The sequence below is a fragment of the Tasmannia lanceolata genome, unplaced genomic scaffold (assembly GCF_043159265.1).
Source record: "Tasmannia lanceolata isolate RefF3 unplaced genomic scaffold, GAP_Taslan_0.1 ptg000018l, whole genome shotgun sequence".
NCBI classification, from domain to species: domain Eukaryota; kingdom Viridiplantae; phylum Streptophyta; class Magnoliopsida; order Canellales; family Winteraceae; genus Tasmannia; species Tasmannia lanceolata.
Genome location: NW_027518695.1, coordinates 50,008,606 through 50,032,956, shown reverse-complemented (window position 1 = coordinate 50,032,956; position 24,351 = coordinate 50,008,606). Strand labels below are relative to the sequence as shown.

At 37.6% G+C, this 24,351-nt stretch overlaps 2 protein-coding genes across 6 annotated transcripts; one reads left to right on the top strand and one right to left on the bottom strand.

Annotated features, from left to right (window-relative positions):
- Positions 1-2,924: 2,924 nt before the first annotated feature.
- Positions 2,925-24,021, bottom strand: LOC143849822 (uncharacterized). 5 transcript variants are annotated; one of them, XM_077359029.1, is made up of 6 exons: positions 23,201-24,021; positions 21,449-21,984; positions 18,404-18,588; positions 17,945-18,011; positions 17,735-17,812; positions 2,925-3,037 (listed from the first exon to the last, which is right to left on the bottom strand). In XM_077359029.1, the coding sequence occupies exons 1-5, from the start codon at positions 23,886-23,888 to the stop codon at positions 17,774-17,776; spliced, it is 1,515 nt and encodes a 504-aa protein (XP_077215144.1). In that variant the 5' UTR covers positions 23,889-24,021; the 3' UTR covers positions 2,925-3,037; positions 17,735-17,773. The 5 variants fall into 5 exon arrangements, with proteins under 5 accessions (XP_077215144.1, XP_077215143.1, XP_077215142.1 ...); XM_077359028.1 differs by lacking the exon at positions 2,925-3,037 and adding an exon at positions 4,814-5,162; XM_077359027.1 differs by lacking the exon at positions 2,925-3,037 and adding an exon at positions 5,544-5,843.
- LOC143850391 (disease resistance protein RGA2-like) lies at positions 7,401-14,667 on the top strand. Its single transcript, XM_077359649.1, has 6 exons — positions 7,401-7,499; positions 7,615-7,722; positions 7,949-8,233; positions 13,187-13,273; positions 13,360-13,459; positions 14,324-14,667. Exons 1-6 carry the CDS (start codon positions 7,401-7,403, stop codon positions 14,665-14,667), a joined length of 1,023 nt encoding a protein of 340 aa, XP_077215764.1.
- Positions 24,022-24,351: the final 330 nt, after the last annotated feature.

Below are 24,351 nucleotides of genomic sequence, written 5' to 3'. Positions count from 1 at the left end.
CAATGTACACTGGAATTTAAAGTAATCGCCCACTGACTTTAGATCCATTCGTGCATATATCTAAGACCCATTCCTTCTACATGCTTGTCAAACACTTTTTGACTAAGGAACTTTGTGAAAGGGTCTGCCATGTTATCCGATGAAGCCACCTTTGCTATGGCAACATCTCCTCTGTCAATGATCTCCCGTATCACATGATACTTCCGAAGGACGTGCTTGGACTTCTGATGAGACATTGGTTCCTTTGCTTGAGAAATAACCCCGTTGTTATCAAAATACAACGTAATTGGTCTCTCAACAGAGGGAACAACGCCAAGGTCCTCCAAAAACTTCTGCAGCCAGACTGCCTCTTTCGCCACTTCACTGGCAGCGATATACTCTGCTTCAGTGGTAGAATCTGCTGTGGTGTCTTGTTTACAACTCCTCCAAGATATCGCTCCACTAACCAAAGTAAAAACAAAGCCTGAAGAAGACTTCATGTCATCGACGTCAGATTGAAAATTTGTGTCGGTAAAGCCAGAAATGACTAACTCGTCTGCCCCATAAACCAAACAATAATGTTTGGTTCTCCTAAGATATTTAAAAATATGTTTAACCGCTATCCAATGCTCAGGACGAAAGTCTGACTGATATTTGCTATCCACACTTACAGAATGATAGATATCTGGCCTTGTACATAATATGGCGTACATAAGACTTCCCACAGTCGAAGCATAGGGAACTTTATTCATCATTTGCTTCTCCTCAGATGTCTTTGGAGACATCTTCTTGGATAGCCTGATTCCATGCCTGAAAGGGATTAATCCCTTCTTGGAATCTGTCATATTAAACCTTGCCATTATCTTATCAACATAAGCCTCCTGTGATAGCCAAGCTTCCTACTTTTACGGTCCCTAAACAATTTAAGTCCTAAAATATAAGAAGCTTCACCCAGATCTTTCAATGCAAATGTACTGGAAAGCCATAATTTTGTGTTAGATAACATTCCTACATCATTCCCAATGAGTAGAATGTCATCCACGTATAGAACCAAAAGGTTACGGCACTCTCATTGATCTTCTTGTGTACACAAGCCTCATCAACATTTTGAGAGAAGCCAAACTCTTTGACCGCTTGATCAAAACGATGATTCCAACTGCGAGATGCTTGCTTTAATCCATAAATGGATCTCTGCAACTTGCTCACTTTCTTATTATCCTCTCCAGGAGCCTTAAAACCCTCTGTCTGGATCATGTAAATATCTTCCTGAATGTTTCCATTCAAGAAGGTGATTTTGACGTTCATCTGCCAGATTTCATAATCATAATGTGCAGCGATAGCTAACAAAATCCTGATGGATTTTAACATAGCTACAGGCGAGAAGGTTTCCTCATAATCAATTCCAGCCTTTTGAGTATAACCCTTTGCCACAAGCCGTGCCTTGTAGGTCTCCACCTTTCCATCAGGGCCTTTCTTCCTCTTGAAGATTCATTTGCATCCAATGGGCTTAATACCCTCTGCTGGATCGACTAAAGTCCAGACCTTGTTAGAATACATAGAGTCCATTTCGGATTTCATAGCATCTAACCATTTGCTCGCATCGATATCTAACATCGCCTCTCTATAGTTAAGGGGATCAGTTTCTTCCATGTTTGGATTAATTTCCTCACCTATATAGAGATATCTACGGGGTCTTCTGATCTCCCTAATACTATGTCGAAGTGTCGGAGTAGGCTCATTAGATTCTTGCTCAGTTTCCTCATATCTCTCTATTGGATTATCATATTGCTCTTCCAAGGCAATCCTCTCCATCTCACCTGCATCTTGGATGAACTCTTCTTCCAAGCATGAGGCATTCCGGCTTACAACACAAATTTGTTCGCCAGGGTTATAAAGCCAATAACCCTTTGTTTCCTTAGGATATCCAATAAAGAGAACCTTTCGGTCCGAGTCTCTAACTTGTCAGCACTTATCTTTTTAACATGAGTAGGAAAACCCCATATCCTCATGTGATTCAATGAGGGTTTTCTACCCGTCCATAACTGATATGGAGTCATTGGTACTGACTTAGTTGGGACTTGATTAAGGATATAGAGCGCTGTTTCTAAGGCATAGCCCTAAAGAAACAGCGGTGCTTTGGCAAAACTCATCATGGATCGAACCATGTCTAAGAAAGTTTGATTCCTTCTTTCTGACACACCGTTCAACTCGGGTGTGGCAGGTGGAGTCCATTGAGACGTTATTCCATGTTCTTTCAAGTAGTCCTTAAACTCGTTCGAGAGATACTCTCCCCCTCTGTCAGACCGAAGAGTCTTGATTTTCTTATTTAACTGGTTTTCTACTTCATTCTTGAACTCCTTGAACTTTGCAAGGGTCTCAGACTTACGTCGCATTAGATACAGATATTCGTACCTTGAATGGTCATCTGTGAAAGTCACAAAGTAGACAAACCCTCCTCTCACACGATGAGAAAGAGGTCCACAAACATCCGTATGTATTAACTACAACACACTTTCGCTTCTTCCACTCTTGCCTTTAAAAGGAATTTTGGTCATTTTGCCCTGTAGACACGATTCACAAGTTGGAAAGGGTTCCACTTGAATAGAATCCAATGGACCATCTTTCACTAACCTCGTGATCCGCTCTACACCAATACGACCTAATCAAAGATGCCAAAGTTGAGTTGGAATTACCGTTTCCCTTGCCCTTTTGAGGTTCGGAACATCAACGCTTGGAACACTCTCAATGTTACTCACATTCTCTTTCGCGTTAATTAGATACAAACCATCTACTAATGCACCTTCCACAATAATAGAATTTTCCTTGTTAATAAAAACTGAACTTTTATTAAAATCTACTAAATATCCATCTGCAATAAGTTTAGAAATAGAAATCAAATTCCTTCTTATAGAAGGCACATAAAGACAATCTTTTAATAGTAATATCCCCTAGAAAATGCCAAATAGTAATCACCCACAGCCTGAACTGCAACAATTGCATCAGTTCCAACCTGTAGGTTGAGTTCTCCATCAGTCAGCCTTCTGCTTATCCTTAGCCCCTGCAAAACATTGCAGATGTGTGAGGTCGCACCAGTATCTACACACCAGAAAAAAGCAGGATCAATCATATTGGTTTCAGTAACAAAAACTTACGACATACCTTGAGAAGGCTTGTCACCCTGCTTGCTAGCTAAGTAGCTCCTGCAGTTCCACTTCCAATGTCCAGGGTTGCCACAATGGAAGCTTGCATCGTTATTTTTGGTTGACTTTTTCTTAAAAGTTTTCTTATTCTTAACCACTGGAGCCTTTTTCTTTGAGGCTTGGCCTTTTTTCCTTCTTTTCCCCTTACCTTTCGGTTTGGAGACTGAAGGCACATTATCCTTAGCTAAGAAGATACTCTTGTTATTTACCTTCTTCAGATCTTCAGTTGACTAGAGTTGGTTTAATAGCTCAGTTCATGTCATTGTTAACTTGTTCATATGATAAGTCATCACAAACTCGTTGAATGACCCTGGTAGGAAGCAAAAACAATGTCTATCTGCGTTTTTGCATCCATGATAGCCCCCAAGATGTCGAGTTCATTAAGGAAACCCATCATCTTTAACATATGGTCCCTGACCGGGGTTCCCTCTACCATCTTAGTGGATACAAGGCCCTTTATCGCAATCAGTCTAGCTGTGCGATTCTGCTCTCCAAATAATTCTTTTAGATTAAGCATTATTTCTGTGACTGTAGCCATTCCAAGATGTTGTTGTTGGAGCACATTAGACACGGATCCAAGGATATAACACTTAGCCATTTCATTATCATCAGGCCATTTCTGTCTCCTGTCCCTTTCAGCCTGTGGGGCATCGATAGTAGGCTCTTCAGGTTTAGCAGTGGTAAGAACCTAGTAACCTTTCGCAGCTGTTAAAACCAGCATCAAATTTCTTTTCCAGTCAATGTAATTAGGGCCGGTTAACTTATTAACTTCTAGGATTCTAGCTAGTGGGTTGAAGGAAGCCATTGATCTACATTCAATGAAAAAGAGAGACATACATTAGCAAGACTACCAAATTTAAGTTCATTAATTTCATGATATATTTCCATCGGATCTGGGTTTTCGATCTACGATGGTACCACTCATTGCACGTCTCATTCACGAGCCCCTCAACCTCGTGAATCAAGAGAAATTTGTAATTTCTCCAATGGGTATCGGAAACCTATTCATAACTTTGAACAAGCGGATTCTTCTAATCCATTATGTCTCACATAATATTCAATTTTCCTTTTGGCCTCCAAGCATCGCAGTATGATTATCCTTTGGGCTTCAATACCCTTTGCTTGGTTAACTTAGACCCACTGCCTCGAAAAACAATGTAAATTTACAAAAGCTTCTGCTTTGGCATGTGACTTTTGTATTTTTGCATGTTTCCCTTATCCCCATGGGAATCTAACGGTTACTCTAGCCAAGGGAATGGAATCGGCTTCTGCTTTGGCATATGACCGTTCTATTCTCTTGACTAGCCAACCACTAGATGGCTATGGAAGGCCGTGGAGTTTAATTCTTTCAATTTGAACTCCATTTATCAACTTAATATCATAATGAGGGTATTTTTATAGTGGGAGTGTAAATATAACATTACTTGCATGTTTTAAGCAAACAACTATCAAATGGAATAAAACATGCACATTAAACAAGCATAAACCAATCATTAGGCATCCATCACATGAACACATCCATCCAAACCATAGGCTCAATTTGGTAATTTGGTATTTGGGTTGTAGGGAACTCCCACTAACCTTATTACAATAAGGGTATCCCCACGACTCCACATTACCAAACTGAGGGTGAATTTTGGGCAACTAAATGCTTTCGCAGTAGGAAAATTTGCCGACCTCAAGGCGAATCATCCAAAGGGATAAATTTCATATATATGCCTCATCATATAAGGCCATGTACATCAGCAACATTGATGCATAATTCCGTCCTTGGTCGAATCAAGAGCCGCCATCATCTGCCAGACCATCTGAAGCATCTCCATGCCACGGGTGATTTGATCCGTCCGCCGGCCTCTTTGTCAACGATCCGATCATCAACTGAGCTTTTTTGAACATGAAATACAATACCCTAGTGTCCTACACTAGCCTAGGTAATCTATACATCAGGATCAAATCTCCATGGGAAACCAGTTGTCCGCACAACTGCTCAGAGGGAGATAACAATTAAATAAAATTAAAATTAATACATTGCGGATAATATGTGGAATAAACAACGAATGAGAAGATAAACCACTTGCACATCAGCACATAAAACTATAAAATAACTTATGCTTGTAGCGCACAAGTTGAGGTCCAAACTCCCTTTCTGCCCAATATTCACCTTAAGCGATTATTTTGCACTTTTAATAGGTTGAATAATTTTTAATTAATATACAACCAATATGATTTCCATTAGAACCATCATAAAAAAAATTTATATGATCTAAGAAATCACCATAAAAAAATTTGCACGAAAACAAGATCGTTTGATAGGAAAAACAAAAATCCGTCCTGTGCAGGGGACATAATCCGGATAGCATGACCTTTAGGATAATTCTGAGTGGGATTCAATTATCTGAAAGACCTATCATGGTTCTGATCATGCTACAAACTCCCTAAGACATTGTTTGAAAAATTCATGCCTGGGTTACAAGTTTTTCAAACTTGTTTGGGGTGAAAATAAAAAAAACCCATTTTGATTTTCGCACCAAAATTTCAGCAATTCCAGCAAATTACATGCAACTTCAAAAAATCGTATCTTCTAATCCGCCTGTCGGATTTCGATGATTCTTGATGCGTTGGATTCGTATTCGAGTGTACTATCCAACCATGTAAAGCGATCATCTGAAAAAAATTCAGAAAGTAGATTAGATCTGCTGTTTTCTAAAAACAGTCCTATGTTTATTAAAATCACACAAAGACTAGGAACCTCGGATAGCCGGCATAAACGTTCGGGCTCACAGTGGGTAACCGCATGATCTATTTTTGGTTCGTTAGCCTCTAATCTATTCTCTAGTTGCTCTGATACAGCTTGTTAGAACCCTCTGGCAAAATCGTTATGCGCAACGGAATGAAATCGTATAGTATAACAATTATACTTCAATTTTGCCCCAAAAATAATTTCCATAGGATGATCCCAACTGTCCGATCTAATAGAATTTTTCACAATGTGAGTCCCTCTTTAGATCGGAGGGTTAGAATCATCATATGGTAATATTTTTTTGGGCACAATCTATTTACGTTTTGGCCCATCAAATGGACAGTTTGGATCATCGTATGGCGTGGGCTGCACTGTCCATTTTGAAAAATACGGGGTGAATACATAGAAGGGGTGAATTTATCACTGTCCTTCTTTCCGTGTAAAATTTGTTATACGCTCATTTTTCGTCGAAAGAAAGTAGAAACAGTGCTTTTAATGTGGGTATTGTGTGATGATCTTTGTGGGCCATATTGAACATGAGGAAAATAATGATTCATTACTTGTTTTCCCCCACTGCAAGAGGCTCTCTATTAGGGGTGGACATGGTTCTAGTTCGAACCGAGGAACCGAACCGAACCGGCACATATGGTTCGGTTCGGTTCGGTTCGGTTCCATTTCTATATGGTTCGGTTCCGAAATCCGGGAACCGGAGCAAATTCGGTTCGGTTCTGGGTTTGGGATTCCGGAACCGAAAACCGAACCGAGAACTGACCCTCACCTTAAGTCCTTAAGTTCCATACCTCCTCATTTGATAAAATCACCCCACCATTTTAATTCACCCCCTATAAGTTTTAATTCATGCAGGGGATGGAAATATCATTTCCACGAGATTTTATAGGGTGTGGGGTGTGGCCCTAAAATCTAGTATTTTCAAAAAAGTAATGTACGGCCCACTTCATAGGAATATCCAAGCCGTTCATTTGTTGGCCCACTTCATAGGAATATCCAAACCGTTCATTTTCTGCTTTTTCATGCCTTAATCAAATGTAAAATGACGACCAAAAATAATAAATATCACCCAGGCTGTTACTAGCCCACTACTATTACTGTTACTATGGTTTGCGCCTTGTCGCATTACACATGTAGATGTTTAGCAGAATGGACATCTACTAAACACTAAACAGGGGTCACAGGGCCATTGGTGAAGGTTGGGTAAACCCAGAACCGAACCGAACCGAACCGATTATATATGGTTCTGGTTCGGTTCGGTTCCCTACATATATGGTTCGGTTCTGGTTCCAATTTCAGGGAACCGATTATATATGGTTCGGTTCTGGGTTTAGCCCAAAACCGAACCGAACCATGTCCACCCTATGCTAAAAAAAAAACCAGAGGTGTTTTGAGTTCGTATCTTACTGTTCTAATCTTACTTTTTTTTGAAGCACGATTTGTTAGTTTGTCTCTCCAATACTAGAACAAGTATGGCAGATTACTTACTATCCCCTCTTGTTGATGCAATCGTTGGCAAATTGGAGGAATCCATAAAAGAGATTAAATTAAAGAGATTAAATTACGGTGGGGTATTGATGAGGAGATCAAAAACTTTTCCAGCACATTATCCACAATTCAAGCTGTGCTTCAAGATGCTGAGGAACAGCAAGTAACGAGTAATGAATTAAAGATTGGCTTCGAAAGCTTAAGGATGTTGCATATGAAACAGATGATGTAGTGGAAGAGTTTGCAACCCAAGTTCTCCGATTAAAATTGGAAGGCGGAGATCAATTCAGGAAGAGGAAGCATCAGGTATACAACGTCTTTTCTGCTCTTTTGAATTCCATCCCATTTTTGTCTCGAGATAAGACGATAGTACAGAAGATGAAGGAAATTCAGGAGAGACTGGATAAAATTGCAAAGGAGAGGCATGACCTTCATTTCAGACAAGGAGATGGAGGGAGGCGGCGTGAAATAAAAAAGGAAATCGCTGACTAGCTCCTTAATAAACGAATCAAATATATTCGGTCGGGATAAGGATAAAGAGAAGATAGTAAAATTGCTACTGGATGAATCCGCATCATCGTCGTCGTCATCATCGTCGTCCAAGGATATATCTGTTATTCCGATTGTCAGCATTGGGGGCCTCGGAAAGACAACTCTCGCCCAATTTATTTACAATGATGAAAGCGTGGGAGATCATTTTCCAGTTCGAGGATGGGTCCGCGTCTCTGAAGATTTTGATATGCGTGGACTAACAAAAGCAATTATGGAATCAGTGACAAAGAAACCTTGTGATCTTAAGGAAATTGATCCACTTCAAGTTAGCCTCAAGGAAGAATTGAGTGGCTAGAGATTTCTACTCGTCTCAAATCATAGTGACTGGGATAGGCTACAGTCCCCATTCAGTTCTGGGGCAAACGGAAGTAGAATTATAATAACTACTCGAAGTTCAGAGGTTTCAAGAATCATGGGCACTATTCCCGCCTATAATTTGGGTTGTTTAGATGAGGATGAGAGCTGGTCCTTGTTTACACGACGGGCATTCATAGTGGGAAGCTCAGATATATCTCCAACTTAGTGGCAATTGGAAAGAAAAAACTTAGTTACCCAATCCAATCATTTCTTTAATTTTTTCCTTATATCTCAAAATTTTTTGTCTTAGTCTTACCTAATGTACAGTAAATTATGACTTGTTTGAGACAAAAACGAACCCTAACTAGGATGAATTTACCTTATTTGCTTCATTGAATTTATGCTCTGTTTTTGGCCCTTCGATTTTTGTTCCTTGGTTGATGTGTTTGTTGTACTTTTCTCTGTCTTCCTTTTTCAATAAGTTTCAACTAATCCTTGAAAAAAGAAAAAAATATCTTTGTATACATTACTTCAGAATTTCATCAATGTATGAATGTAAGATCTATGCATAATTAACTTTTAACAAAGTCAAACCAGCCACCATGGATTTTTATTATCCTTACTACTCATTAGTTGTTCCTTGTCATTGTCTTGGTATCATTCATATTAATTCATCTTGTAACTGAAATTTAGGCTTTCAACTCTTCAAATCTTCTTCCGTTTTATTTAGTGTTGGTTTGGTTTACATGTTATTTGATTGATGATTTCATTTGCAATTGATTACATTCTTTATAAAGAAAGGACACTCATATGAGATTTTTTTTCAAGTTCTTTAATTTTTCATCATAGCTCAAAATTATTTAAGACAAAAGGAACCCTAACTAGGATGAATTTTCCTTACATGCTTCATTGAATTTATGCTCTGTTTTGAACTCTATGGTATCATTCATATTAAGTGATCTTGTAGCAACTCTTCAAATCTTCTTTCTTTTTATTTAGCGTTGGTTTGCTTTAAATGTTATTTGATTGATGATTTCATTTGCAATTGATTACATTCCCTAAACTTCTGTTAGAACTAAGCATCAAAACTCTGTTAATTTTCCATCTTGCATCTACTCCTCTCACACACAGACACATTTTATTGGAATTTCAAGTTCACAAAGAAAGTGCACTTATCCATGAAAAATGAAAACAATAAGACAAAGCAAAAATCCTATGACTTTCTTCTCCAACCCAAACATAAACTGATTTTCTCATTAAATCTCAAAATTATTTACTAATATCTCAGCCCCTTTTCTTCTGATTTTTTATAACAGTACACAAAAATGGTTTAAAGCCCATTATGTTTCATGTGCTCAGTTTTTTCTAATTTTCTTTTTTTTGTATTTCTTATTTTCTCAGAAAAGAGATACACTTCAATCACCACGAGAAAGCGACTTGGGGTTGCATAAGAAGGATTTTGGACTTAGAACCCTAGGGCTTTTACTTGGATTTTGTTTTCCTCATCTTTAAAGTTTTATGGTTTCAGGTGTGTCATTGATTATTTCTGTACTTTCTCTTTTATTTGCATTGCTGTAATCGATGCCTATGATTTTCTTTCGTGCTTTGTCTTTCTTTCTGAAATTTCTATTTTCATTGCTATGGTCAGCACTTGATGGCAAATACAAAGAGGCTTTTTGTAAAACCCATTGAACTCTGTTTTTGCTACTCTTTTTGTCATTTTTTGGTGTTTTCAATGGCAACTAACTTTTAGCTGAGGAGATATCCTTTGGTGACCAAAAAACATAGTCATTATCTACATGCATGTCTTGCCATTAAGACAGACCATTTTGAATATGATTTGTTTTATTCACTCTGTGATCTCATTTCAGACAATTGTATCATAACAATGGAGTTTTGCATCAAAATGTTAGAATTTTATCTTAGTTTTGCTTCCCTTTTCAAGGAACACCAATGTCTTACTTAGGGATTAGCCCCCACTATATACTTCTAAAATCTGTTATGGTATTCCTCTCCCTTTTCATGTGTTGCCTATGCATTCGATCAGTAAAGATCATCTTTGATTCTTATGACTTCAGAATTGTTATTCTGGTTCCGAGTTTGGTTGATGTGTATGTAAATGATTGCGCATAACATGCATCTAAAAGATGGAATTAAATGGGTCTTTCTCAGTCTGCCGGCTAGCAGAAGTCCTAATGATGAGCAATAGTAAGTTGGTCACATGGAACTTTAGATAACATAGAGCATGTATGTACTCCATAGCAGGGAGCTAATTGGGGTGTGTAAGGGGTCTAATTCACATATATGACAAATTCCTTTCTGTCTAGGTGACAATACATATCCCTGTATGTGGATCACTTTAGAGTGATAACTAAATGATCAAAATTAATTAGGAGCGGCGGCAACTAGTGTAGCTAAAATTCTTTCTTTCTTGTTCTTAATAAGCTATCAAAGCTGGGAAATAAGACCTGTCTAAGTCTTTTGATCTTTTAAGCACCTATCTGGCCATGGTGGGTCCCTCTTGCTGGACTATGTGGACATATGGTAGGTCCAACTAATATTCCAATTTAGAACTTGATGGGCACATGGGATCAAGTATACAAGGAAAGGCGTGACCAAGGTAACATAATGAGTGCTACATTCGGTTGATTCAGATTCTACCTAGCAGGACAGACCATACATGGATGATCCTAACCATCCCAGTAGATTGTCATAAACCATACAGGTGATGCCCTTATAATTCTGTTTTCCCTAGTAATGATGAACTTCAACTTGAGGTTAGCCCCTCATTTGTTGGATTGCTAGGGAACTTTATGAGTTTAAATACTTTATCCATCGTTTAGATATTTTGCTCATAATAACTTCTAACTTGATTTTGAAATTTGAGTTTTCTGAAATTAATTTTCCATTGCAGATGCAGTATTTAATTTTTATCCACTTATCCTTTTGGTCACTGGTGAGGTTTCATTTACAACTTAAATATTTTTATCTTATTATATGTATGTGTCTTTTGCATGTTTTCAATGATTTTGTTCTTTGGAAGACCAATTCTAGCAAGTCTGGCGGATGGTTCCAAGAGGGTTCAGGCCCTCCTTTCTTTCTAAACAGGTAAAACATGAAAGCCTTTGGAACTGCATCAGGTTTGATCATGGTTTATTTGACATTCATCATGCTATTAGCCAATAATGAGAACTATACAGCCTTAGCATATAGCTCTTATTACTTTTCAGTTAACTGGTATTTTTTACATTGTTAAGGGCATCAATTCAGCATCTCTGTTTGATATAGTTCACAATGCCTCTTAATGGTGTTTAGAACATTCGCAATGCCATGTCGCCCGCTGGTTTGTGGCATATGAATGATCCGTGTGAGCCAAACAATGTTTTCACAATTATTCTTCTCATTCATTTTTCTTGACCCTCATAATGCTTTCTACCAGAATAAGTCAAGTTCATGAGGTTTAGGTTTGTGGTTAGTAAAAGTGGCACCGAAATGTCAGCCTTTTGAGAAAAAAATAAAAGGTGAAGTTCCTTTGTTTCACTACATATTTATTTCTTGGGTAATCCTCATAGTAGTAGGTGATATGAATTATGTTACTATTATAATGCTCGAATATATTGTTTAAGCTAAGAGCTCATCTGACAGACATCTATTTCTATAACTGAATCTATTCACTCTGGTACTTCACATTCCTCCATTTATAGTTTATGATATAATGTCTTCTAATTTTATTTAGTTATATGTAGTTATTCTACTGCACTCTAGATGATTTTGTTCTTGCAATTACACTTTTTGAAAGCTATGTAACATGCTTGCTGTCATTTCCTATTTCTAACTGTATTGTGTCTCCATTGTTGCTGGGAATCCCCCGAGGCCTTACATATCGACATGGGTCGTGGGAGTGATTTAACTTGGATATAGTGTGACGCTCCATGCACTAGCAGCTGTGCCAAGGTACTCTCCAATTGGCAGTTCAAGATTCTTATCAAATTCCAATTTCTTCATTTAATTAAAGTTCGAGTGGTCAAACTCGTAAACATTATTTTTTGTCCATCTGGACACCGTGGTGTCTAATTGTGTGAATGATGAACTAGCACTTAATAGGTGATATCACACTCTAAGATTTAATTACACGATTGCTTTGTTGCAAGTATGATAATCTTTGATGGTGAGAAGAATGATGGCCACATTTGAACCAATTTATCAGCCTTATCCTCTTTGATAGGTCCCTGTGCACACTATGGATATGCATGGTCTGTCTTTTTTGTTAGGCTTGTACAAGAATTGTTTACTTCGTCTCTCGCTTGTCTGAGTTGACAGGTAAAATGTAGACATGGTCTTCTTGCGATAATTGGTTTCAGAAAAAAAAATACCACTCATACTCTAATGGAGACAATTTATGGAGGGACCACATCCTCTTTAAATGCCTACCAAAGGGAAAATAGTGACCGCAAGGGATTCTTTGTGCCTCAAATTTCAAAGAAATCAGAATCATGGATATTGTCTCTTGTCAAGGTGACTATGCGATGGAATATTCAGATAATAGCTCCTCCATGGGTCATTAAATGAAAGTTAATTCATGTATTAGTTTGCAATATTCATTTATAGGTGTGCATATGATCAGCAAGGTCAAGTTTAGTCTCTCCTGCAATGACTGATGCGATAATTGGACTTAGTGGACCAGCACATAGCTTCCCTTCTTAGCTCACTGGCAAGTCAAGGTATCATCATCAATATGGGATACTTGGAATTAGCTTAGTTTCAATGTATATTTTGATGTGATATATAAGGGAGTTGAATTGAATGAGCCTATTTCTTGGCTCTTGCGTTACATAAAACAAAATATATAATCTACCCTATGTGTCTCTTTTGTAAATATGGCCATTGATGTTTTTAATATTACTTGTGTTTCTTGTGGTAGTATAAATGTGCAACATATGCATTTTTTCTACTATATGTTGTAGTTGTTTCTGTATCATTCATTCTGAAGATAATTCATTCTGAAAACGTAATGCATGCTGTGTATTGTTGTATATATAATTTTTGCGGAGAATCAGCTCAGAACGTCATTCTTTTTAACTTTTTGTTTGGCAGGATATGTCACATACCGTTGCTCCTAAAGAGGTTCGGTGCCTGCACAGCCATCCATCTCAAAGAGTCCAACATTCAACTGAAAATCACATGGAGTTATGGAGTAATTGAGTTATGGAGTAATTGATGTTGAGGATCGAGGACATGATGAGGACATGATGAAGATGGTGTTATATAAATCATTAGATGATGAATGTTTAACAATGTTGTATTTTGTCAAGTTCAGTTGAGGGAACAATATCGAGACTTTTGTTATTAATGAATTCTTGTAATTTTAAAAATATTCAATTAAAATAGTTAAGTTTTTATATATTTGTATATTTAAGGGTAAAATGGATGTTATAACTGTGGAAATTTTAATGTTACATATAATGTGTGTGAATGTACAGGTACACTAGGTCACAAAGAATTGATATTTAATGGATTAAAAATATAGAAAGGGCTATCCCTACGGATTTTTTTTTTGAAATTCAGTAGGGAAAAGCACATTGTCCCTACATATTATTATGAAATTCTGTAGGGAAAAGGCTATCCCTATGACTTTTTTTGAAATTCTGTAGGGAAAAGAACATATTGATTATTTTGAAATTCGGTAGAGACAACGCTGTCCCTACGGATTTTTTTTGAAATTTTGTGGGGGAAAAGCACATTTTTCCCTATGAATGTTTTTGAAATTCGGTAGGGAAATGTGATCTATGCCTATGGAAAAAACCATAGTGAAAAGTACACTTTACTTACGGTATTTATTAACTTCCGCAGGGAAAGGACTTTCCCTTCCCTCACCTAGCCTACGGAAGTTGTGCAAGATAAAATCCGTAGGGAAAAACCATTGCCTACGGATGTTGGTACTTTTCCCTACGGATTTGTCCGGAAGTTTCAAGTATCATGGACACAATGCCTGTCTATAATTTGGATTGCTTAGCGGAGGATGATAGCTGGTCCTTGTTTACACAATGAGCATTCACAGTGGGAAGCTCAGATGTACCTCCAACCTTAATAGCAATTGGTAAAGACATTGCAAAAAAGTGCAAAGGCTTGTCTTTGGCAATGGAAGCTCTGAGAGGTCTCTTACCCACAAACACTGATGAGAACAAGTGGAACAATATACTTGAAAGTGACATGTGGGAAATATCAGGGATGGAAAAGAATATTATTCCAATTCTAAAAGCTAGATATGATAACTTACCTGCATGTATGAAACAATACTTTGTGTGCTGTTCTTTATATCCAAAGGATTATAAGTTCGAGAAGGACACTCTAATACAGCTATGGATTGCAGAAGGATTTATCCAACCTGAAGGAAGGAAGTGATTGTAAGATATAGGTTCCGAGTATTTTTGATGAATTGATGTGGAGGTCCTTTCAATATTATGCTGAAAAGTACGGATCATGTTACAAGATGCATGACTTGATTCGTGACCTTGCTCAATCCATTTTTGGCAATGAATATGTTAGAATGGAGGACATTAACTCTTGCAGTACCTGTGCAGATGTTGCATTGCTCAGTGATGTGGCCCACGATGACTTCTCTCAAATTTTTGAGACCTTTCATGAATTGAAGAGATTGCACACATTTTTTATATTAATTTACAAACCACCACACATATCTCTCAAGCCCATCAGTTGTGGTAATCTTGTATCCCTATCCAATGGTTTGCTCAACCTCACATCCTTCAATCAATTGCATATTGCTGAGTGTCCACAACTGGAGTCATTGGAGAGGCTACCCGCTACGCTTACATCTCTCGATATCATCAGTTGTGATAATCTCAAATCTGTTGATGAGGCATCGCAAAACTTCACCGATTGGAAATTAGAAAGTGTCCTCAAATAAAGTCGTTCCCAGAGGGGATGCTCAACAAGCTTACATCCCTTGTAGTTGATAATATCGAGATCTTGCCCAACAACCTCACTTCCATCCAATCTCTGAAAATTCATGACTGTCTGCAACTTGTGTCCTTACCAGGAGAACTGCTTCCTACCATGCTTATAAAACTCGTTATCCGCTCATGTCATAATCTCAAATCCCTTCCCAAGGGGATGCTGAAGAACCTCACCTCCCAACATCTCACACAGCACCCAAATATGGATAAATCACAAGCTGATTTGAAGGCCTACACGTGGCACATGTGGCCCCCTCTTTTCTAGGGTTGGCCATTATGTGTGGATTTTTTTAATGTTAAGGAGTTTTGAACCCAAAGCAATTGATCTGATACCATGTGATACAACCAATTACTCCAAAAGCTTAAGCTGTTGTATATCACGTTATTTAATCTTTTTTACTTTAACAAGTCACACATCGCTTCATAACTTTCCATGGACGTTCAAAGTAAGGAGACTTGTCGAAGATTTTACTAGTGATACCTAGTTCATTAGCGAGGATGTTCTTGGATTGAGTGTTTGTGATAGTATGGTACAACTGCAAGGACTTCCTCATGAACCACCAAATTCTAGTTCCGAACAGGCATCATGTTAATTTCTTCATCTTTGTCTCGATACCGGTCATAAATATGCCATATTTGATCCTCTTCGTCGTCATCACCTTTAGCAAAGTCAACACTCTTATGGGTAAGAATAGGATGCATGTCCTAAGTCCCCACAAGAGAAACATTGAATCATCGACCCAATGAGCGCTGGTTCCTTTCATTTAACAGTCCGGTCAACCCCTTCAACAGTTCTGGGACTTGTTCAATTTGATAAAGGAGATGCATGATCGCTTCTATTAGCTGTTTAGTCAATCCTTGACACCCCAACGACACTATAACTCATTGTGTTTGCAGATGTAGGCTTATGTCCGATCATATTAAACTTAGGGGCATAATGGATCACTCTTTCTCCTACCCAAAGAGCATACTGATGTGCATCTTCAAGGTTAGTCAGCCACATAACTATCATCTGATCCTGAGTCAACAGCTTGATCCAGGATAAATAACTTGCATCAAGTTGTTCGTCACTTTCTTGATGACCTACCCTTATGGACAGGTTGTTGAACTCCGATGTCTATACTTCTACGCTCATTTCACGTTGAATTAAACTATGAAAATGTTGATACATCATAGATTCATAATATGTAATCAGAAATCAGGAAGGAGAAATTGTTTCCTCATCTTGGCCCTCATATGTTCCCAGGTGCGAATCTTAGGCCTCACTTGTCTGATACATTGCTCTTCAACCCTCTTCCAAAACTCAAGCACAACTCTTTCAATTTCAGTTTCACAAAGAGCACATTTCTTTCTCCTGTCTTTGATTTCCATTAAAAATAACTCTGTGATTGATTCCTAATCATGGTAAGGCTTTGGCATGAATCTTCCCGAAAAATCGGTAACCTCATCGTAATTCCTCCGGCCTTTAGATCAAGTCCTCTTCACTAACCAATCCTCTAATTCACCTCCCAATCCTCTAATTCACTCCATCCTTTTAGATCACAAACTTTTGGATCCGGGCAAGCATAAAGGACAATACCACTAGAAGGAAAGTGAATATTTGTGGCTCGAAGAGAAGTGTCTCTTGAGCAAAGCTAAGTCAGAACCACTCTTTCGAGTAGGTTCATCAGAGCGAATCAAGAGCTCTTTCCCTTCAGGGGGGAAGTTCAAGCTTCGCAAGGGCAATAGTAAGAGAGAGAGAGAGAGAGAGAGAGAGAGAGATTGAAATCACCAAGAGTGGTGTTGCTACTATTTGTGCAGCATCTTAGTGCAGACTGCAGAAAGTAACCCTTGAACCTATTCTAATATAACCCTACAATCCTTCGTTTTTTTTTTTAATGAGAACCCTACAATCCTTCTTAAGTGACTAACATAATGTAAACTACTTAAAATGATGGTCGCCACCACATATAACTTAAAAGATCACTTTAGTTATAAGGGGTTGACTTAAGTGGATGGTCCCTAAAATCTTAAGTCATTACAAACAAAAAGTCAGCAACATGATGAAAATCCCAAAACCAACATGATGAAAAATCCAAAACCCACAGAACTAAAAGAAACACCTCCACCCCCACCCCCTTAAGAACAATAAGGAAAAGACAGAGATGTCAATGCTTCTTCTTCAAGGGGCTAACGATTGCATCAACACACAAAGATGCAACCAAAGGTTAGAGAACCAAAGGCAAGACTAATAGATTAACCTCAACGATTTGCTTAAAACTAACAAAGTGATGTCTTGGTAACTTCCGTAATTACAGACGCATTGAAGGGATTGCATGTTAACCAATCAAATATGAGGAACTGAGCATTTACAGAGCAAAAGATTCCAAAAGATAATAAGAAGTTAGGCCAATTCCAAAAATACTTATAATACCTTTTTCAGCAATAATAGGACTTTAGCAGACAGCCAGCAAAAGCGAGAATGCACAAATAAATACGACAAATAGACAATGTACCTGATAAGTTGAAGGACCACAAAATGCATATAAAATAAGCTAATGCACCATATTTCGCCACTTGTCCTTCAAATCAATCTGTGCAATGCGAGCGTTCATTATCAAACTCACCTCCATCGAGAATACAAAAACAGCATAAGAGATTTTTTTTTTTTTTTTGAAATAGAACATCATAAGAGATTTTAAATGAGCATATGACATCAAAATTACCGGTGTTCTCCCCTCGAAGTTTTCAATATAGCGATTCAAAATGAATGCCCATCTCCCCGTGCCATGCCTTCACAGGAAAAAAGAAAACATGAGTGCAATAGGTTACCCTCATCAATCTAGTCAAGAAAATGAGAAGACAAAGCAATAGATAGAGAAATCGAGATAATTGGACATATAGACACAATCAATTTTTTTTCTTTTTTTGGTAAGTAAGTTGGGATTGAACCACCGACTCAAAGTCAAAGAACAAAGCCTTACCCAATGAGCTAGAGGCCCAACCCCTCTTTTATATATTGTATTCTAATAATAGACACAATCATGTCAAGGTAAGGATGGTAAACTTACAACATGACTTTATAATGGACACAAAAACTACAATTAACAATAATTGTTAAAGAATAATCGAAAATAAACAGGAATTTTCGGATGCTATTTTTCCTAGCCCAAACAACTACCTACTTTTGCACAGCATCTCTTAAAGCCTCTTCTTCTTGTAAACTCCACCTCTTATTTTTTCTCCTATAGCTCGTCCCACCTCGCTTATTCAAAGGAGATATTGCGTTGTTCTTTGGGCTAGGCAAACAAATTTCCCTCGAACGATTTGGTGAATTTTTTGACGAGGACTCAATCGAATCTTCATCCCACTGCATGGAGAAAAAACTACCAACTCGATTAACAAAAAATGTGTAACATAAGTCCATAACTTGAGATTTCAAATGTGCAAATGTTGGAGGGGAACAAATGTGTTAAACATCAACCAGTGTTATTTTATCCCGATGATGAATAGGAATTACGAAAAATAAAAGAAGAGAAATCAAGAACGAATAACATTGAGCAAAGCTCGGCTAATCCACAAATTTAATATATATTTTGAAGTCATTAAAGATACACGGAGTGGTATCATCAAGAATGAAAAGTTTACAACTGACTTTTTATGGGAAGGAGAGTGCAAACAGAAGCAGTAAGGAAGGCTTGGCATCAAAACAACATATTCTGAAACAAAATATAGGAGAGATAAAGGGGGAGAAAGTAGGTTGTGAAAAAGAAGAAATCGACATTTCTGAAAATGACAGCCTTGTCAGATATTTCTGACGAGTCCAATTATGATGAATATCCAAATGAGGAGATGCACCAACCAAAATTCTACAAGGATTTGATGTCTACGAGAATGATGGGGAGTATCTAGGTTTCTTTATAAGCTACAAGAAAAAGGACGAACACCATCATAACTAAATAGTAATCATAAAACAAAGCCTATGGTTGTACATGTGTACATCAATTGTTTGATAAAATGCAAAATAGAGGCTTGGTTATTAGTGTGATATTGCTAATGCTCACACAAATCTTGATCCAGTTGAAAAGGCAGTACAACTGTTTGAGGAAACTCCTAAGCAAAAAAGTATTCATCTTAGATATAAAAGTCATAAAAATCAAGACGGCGTCTACTTCAAGTTTTTTTTTTTTTTTTTTGAACAAGTGAAATATATTAATAAAGCAAAACAATAATAGCAACACCAAGAAGGCCAACGGAAACTCATATGGGCCTCGGCTACGAAACCGATATAATTAACAAGGGAATCTGCACATCATTCCCTTTGAGTATTTGACTTTGTGGAAGAATTTCTTCAGTACATCTCTTCGAGCTCAAAGTCGAATTCTCTCTAATAGGGAGGGATTGATGCAGAGTAAATTCTACGCCAAGACTAGATCAAAGGACGATGGATGAAAAGGAAAGGTAAGTCCATGGTAGCGATCTGTTGAGGAAGTGGCCACTACCTTGGAGTGTTGTTAAGCGTAAGTTCCATGCTTAATTGATCTTATGGAGTACACCTAAGGTTTTTTTATGGATTGAATCAGCTACAGAGACGTGATTTGGTCCGATATTGAGGTTTTGAGAGAGTGCTTGAAGTTCGGGGCAAGAAAGATGACTGAAAAAAAGAAAGAAATCAAGAACAAGGTAAAGACAAAATATCAAAAAAGAACGATTAAAAACTAGGATTGAGGAGAATGGAGCACGCTGCTGGTTCTGTTCAAGATGCATATTCACAAACTATTTCTCAAGAAGCAAATGTAAAAATCTGCTTAAAAATTGAGTATAGAAAAGATAGAGAAATGATAGTACAAATTAGGGCATCAGATTCACAAGGCAAAATCAAAGAGAAAGTGAAGATTAGTGAGTAGGTACAGATAAGGAATTGATCTATATGGAACCCTTGTCTTAGTAAAAGAGGCGGGCCTTCCAACTTTTTTGAAATCTGTCATAGACGGGTTGTAAGCCATTTCTTCAAAAGCTTCTCTCTTCCTTTAATGCTGACGCCTACTCATTACTGTGGTTCAAAACAGTGTTTCAAAATGTGGATGTCGGTCAAAACCCGTCCGAAGAAAATCCTAGCCAACTCGGAACAACACAGTCGAGTACTCGGTTGATGCGGTCATAAATCGGGGAGAGTCAAAGGAGTTTTTATTGACATACATGTGACATGCATGGGGCCTAGAGCCACCTTTCCTTTTTTTCTCTTTATTATGTGCATGCATTTAAATCACATCATAGTATTGTTTATAAGTGCAAGGTATTTATTATTAATATATAAATTTACAGTTATAAGGCTTAAATAACATATTACATATCTAATACATAAAAATAAAAATAGCCTAAGGGCTTTGTTAGAAACTTATCGACTTCTTCAAAAGCTTAAGCTGTTGGAGAAGGGCAGTATTTAATCTTTTATACTGTAACACTCTCCTTCACGTGTGGCCCAATTGGCAAACACGTGGCACATGTGGTCCCACCTTAGGCCGACCATTGCATGTAGATTTTTATTTTTTTTTGACATTGGGGAGGTTTGAAATCGAGACCTTTGGCTCTGATACCATGTAAGAAACTTACTGAATTCTCCAAAAGCTTAAGCTGTTGGAGAAGGGCACTATTTAATCTTTTATACTTTAACAGACTTAATAGAGAGAGATTTACATTTATATGGTTTTGAATCTTTTGAATAGCTAAGAACCTAACAGAGATAGACTCACATTTATAGAATTTTAAATAGCCTAGATGATTAATAGAGAGAGATTTGCATATCTAGGGTTTTAAATAACCTAGGGGCTTGATAGAGAGATACAAAACAGCCTAAATTTTCATTTATTTTATTTGCATTTGGTATTAAAGATAGGGATTGTTCAAGGCAACCCAAACGCTCTAGTCATAATTGGAATAGGGATGGACATAGATAGATAAATGGCTTCAAAAGTTTCTAAATGGCGTGGGGAGATGGGTATGGAAACCCATGTTTTCCCCTTATGTATACTGTCTATTATAGATGAAGGCCTGAGAAGAAGGCCATATTCCAACAACAAAAAATTATGATCAGCAGGAATATAAATTTCAAGTCCCCTGCATATTTAAATGACATTTACAAAGCAGCAATATCTAATCAATAAGCTTAAAAACAGTGTAAACAGAAAAGAAATGATGAATAACAAAACAAAGGACAATGCAATCATTACCTCATAAGTATGGGCAGTCCTATTCCGAACCATAAATCCAGGCCACGATGTTCCATCATGTCTGTCAATCTGGTTTGCCGTATTAGTTTCCCCGACATGAGTAGCTTCAATACCCTTATCAACAGAAGAATTGCACACATCTACCTCTACCAGATTATGATTTTCTTCAGCACGTTCCTGATTTATTTGTTCAGTTGGCATATTTACTAATATTCTTTCAGCCATTTTCAGAGAATCCGGAAGAGGATCTTCCACAACTGTTTGCAGATTTAAACAGCTGGATTTAAGGTCCTTTCGTACTTTATTTGCATCGGGTGTAGACAAGCCATCATATTTATTCCCCATTACACAGCTACCCAGATTCACAACGTGAGAAATGCCCACTTCTTTTGGCATTGCAATCTCTCTTTCCTCAGTAGAATTTATGTCTTGAATGGGTAAATCTTTCTCTCTAGGCTTCTCTCTTTCCTCAGTAGAAGTTATTTCTTCAATGGGTACATCTTTCTCTCTAGGCTGTGAACTCCCTTTACATTTATCTAGAAAATGTATGTCAAAAGAAAACTTTCTCAGATTGATTGTGGAATTCAGAAAGATAAAATAACAAACAAGCATAGTGTATTAGCACCAAAACAATGAAACAAAACATGAAGAATATAAAATTACCTTAGTCACACTCATAAGTTACAATCATGCAATTGCTTAAATTTTTATTTCAAAATGAAGACTGATAAGAAAACTTGCCAGGACAAAAAAAATAACAAAAACAGATAACTGTTGTATGCCTAGATAGTCCCACTTAGGGTAGAATAAATTAATTTCTATTTTTAATAGCTTGTGGAATTCCCTGCCTAGTTGTTTGGTATGGGTAGGAGTCTTAGAGATAAGGGTTATCTAGATTTTCTTGGAAAGAAGTCATAGAGGAAGTCGTCAAGTAGGTTCTCTATTTATAAATAACATGCAAGCAGTATTTTCCGAATTAATGAATAATTCCAAACTCAAAACTGTGTTTCTACGCATAGAACCTTGACTCGAAGTGGGTCCAGAGGTTGATCTTCCCACTAAGAAGATCAATCATGTTGCGAACTGATTCAAGTTCGTAACCGATAAATGTTATAGAGTATATGCTTCAGTTACAAAGTAGTTATCAGATAGTTATTTATGTCAAGGTTGTGGGTGTTAGTTTTTATTATGTGTCATGGGAGTGGGTATTTTAAGTTCTTGTATTTCAATGAAAATGTAGAGAATTTGCAACCAAAGCAGAAGCTTATGTTTCACGAGAGTTATGGTTCCTCTCGAATTGAACCGTTAGGAGATCCGGTTGCCATGAGAGTTATGGTTCCTCTCGAATTGAACTGTTAGGAGGTCCGGTTGTCTCGAATCATCGTCTCTCCCCCTCTCTTTTTTGTCTTTCCTTTGTTTAGTTGTGTTAAGGCCTTACAGCCAATTAAGCACGTAACAGTAAGAATATCCAACCGGCACAGAATGACAATTAAACAGGAAGATTTAGAAAAAGCAATTTCAAGTTAGAAAACATTAATTGTTTTTATAATTGCACTAATTCATATTGAATTTTATTGTTTAAACAGATGTAAAAGGTTATTATAGTTCCCAAAAAGCTCTTGGAAGCCAATTAAAGAAGAGAAGACAAGCTGAGTTTGTGCAATTATTAAAACATGGTAGTGCCAGTATTAGTATCCTTGAGAAAAAGCAATTCCAGTTCAGAAAACTAAAATTAAACATCAGACAACCAACCTATATGTGCTGGTTCAAGCACAGTTTCCTTCTCCATCTCAACAGGGGGATCCAATTCCATGCCACAGACGCCATCGCCTAACTCCATTACACAAACATTTCCAACCAAAATCCGCGCATTTTCCTCCTTACTAGAAACCATTTCCGCAGCAAATTCCAAAAAAGAAGGACCCAATTCTCTCACAGCCTCCTCTAAAAAAACCCAAACACATTCCAAAGCATCCTTCCACGTATCCTTCATCAAAAAATTATCACGAACAATATCATTCCCAATCGCCTCTATTATCTCATCCCTCGATTCCCTCAACCATTCCGAACCCAAACCAAAACCCTCAATCTCAGAAACCCTAATTTTCCAAATTCTCTCAACAGAATTAACACAATTCTCCCTAAAATACTTCGCTGCGCATTCCACTGCCACCGCGCAGTACGCCACCTTCATCGATTCCGAAACACTAATTCTGATTCCACGGTCGATCGATTCGATTGATTCCAAGGAATCGAGAATTTTCTCTGTGATTGAACCTTTCAAAAGTGACGTACAGATTCTTCTTAAGAGTATTGTTTTCTTTAGACGGAGATCGTGTTTGCGAGTGGGGAGAATTGAGATGAGTCTGTTGAGTACCCAGTCTTCGATTGGTTGGCGAAGGAGGAATTCGAGAATCCATGAGCCTTTGTGGATGTCCATTAGGGTTTGTAGAGATGAAACCCTAACATGGAGTATTGAGGATTTTTAGGGTTTTGGCGTTGGAACAGAGAGGGGGATTTTGGAAGCGCGAAGAGAGGTGAAAATCTCCCACCTGTTCGTTTGGATGGAGCCTCAAATTCCACGTGTGAGAATAGGGGACAAGGGCAAGTGATCCAAACCGTTCATCTTATGGATTATAGAGAGATCATCCCTAGATATGGTCCCGTACCAAGAAAAACATTTTTAAGTGAAATTTTGTTCATGGGAAATTTTTTCTTTCAATGATTTAGAAGGAAATTAGATGTTTATGGTTAATTTAGAGGTATATTAAGGTCCCTCTAACTGATAATTGAATAGGGTTGGTTTATTTTATCTTTTTTACACGTGTACAAAAGTAGGAAATTTTAGAAATATTTTTCCTTTCCAGACTTTTTCCAAAAAATTCTTACAATCCAAAGAGGAC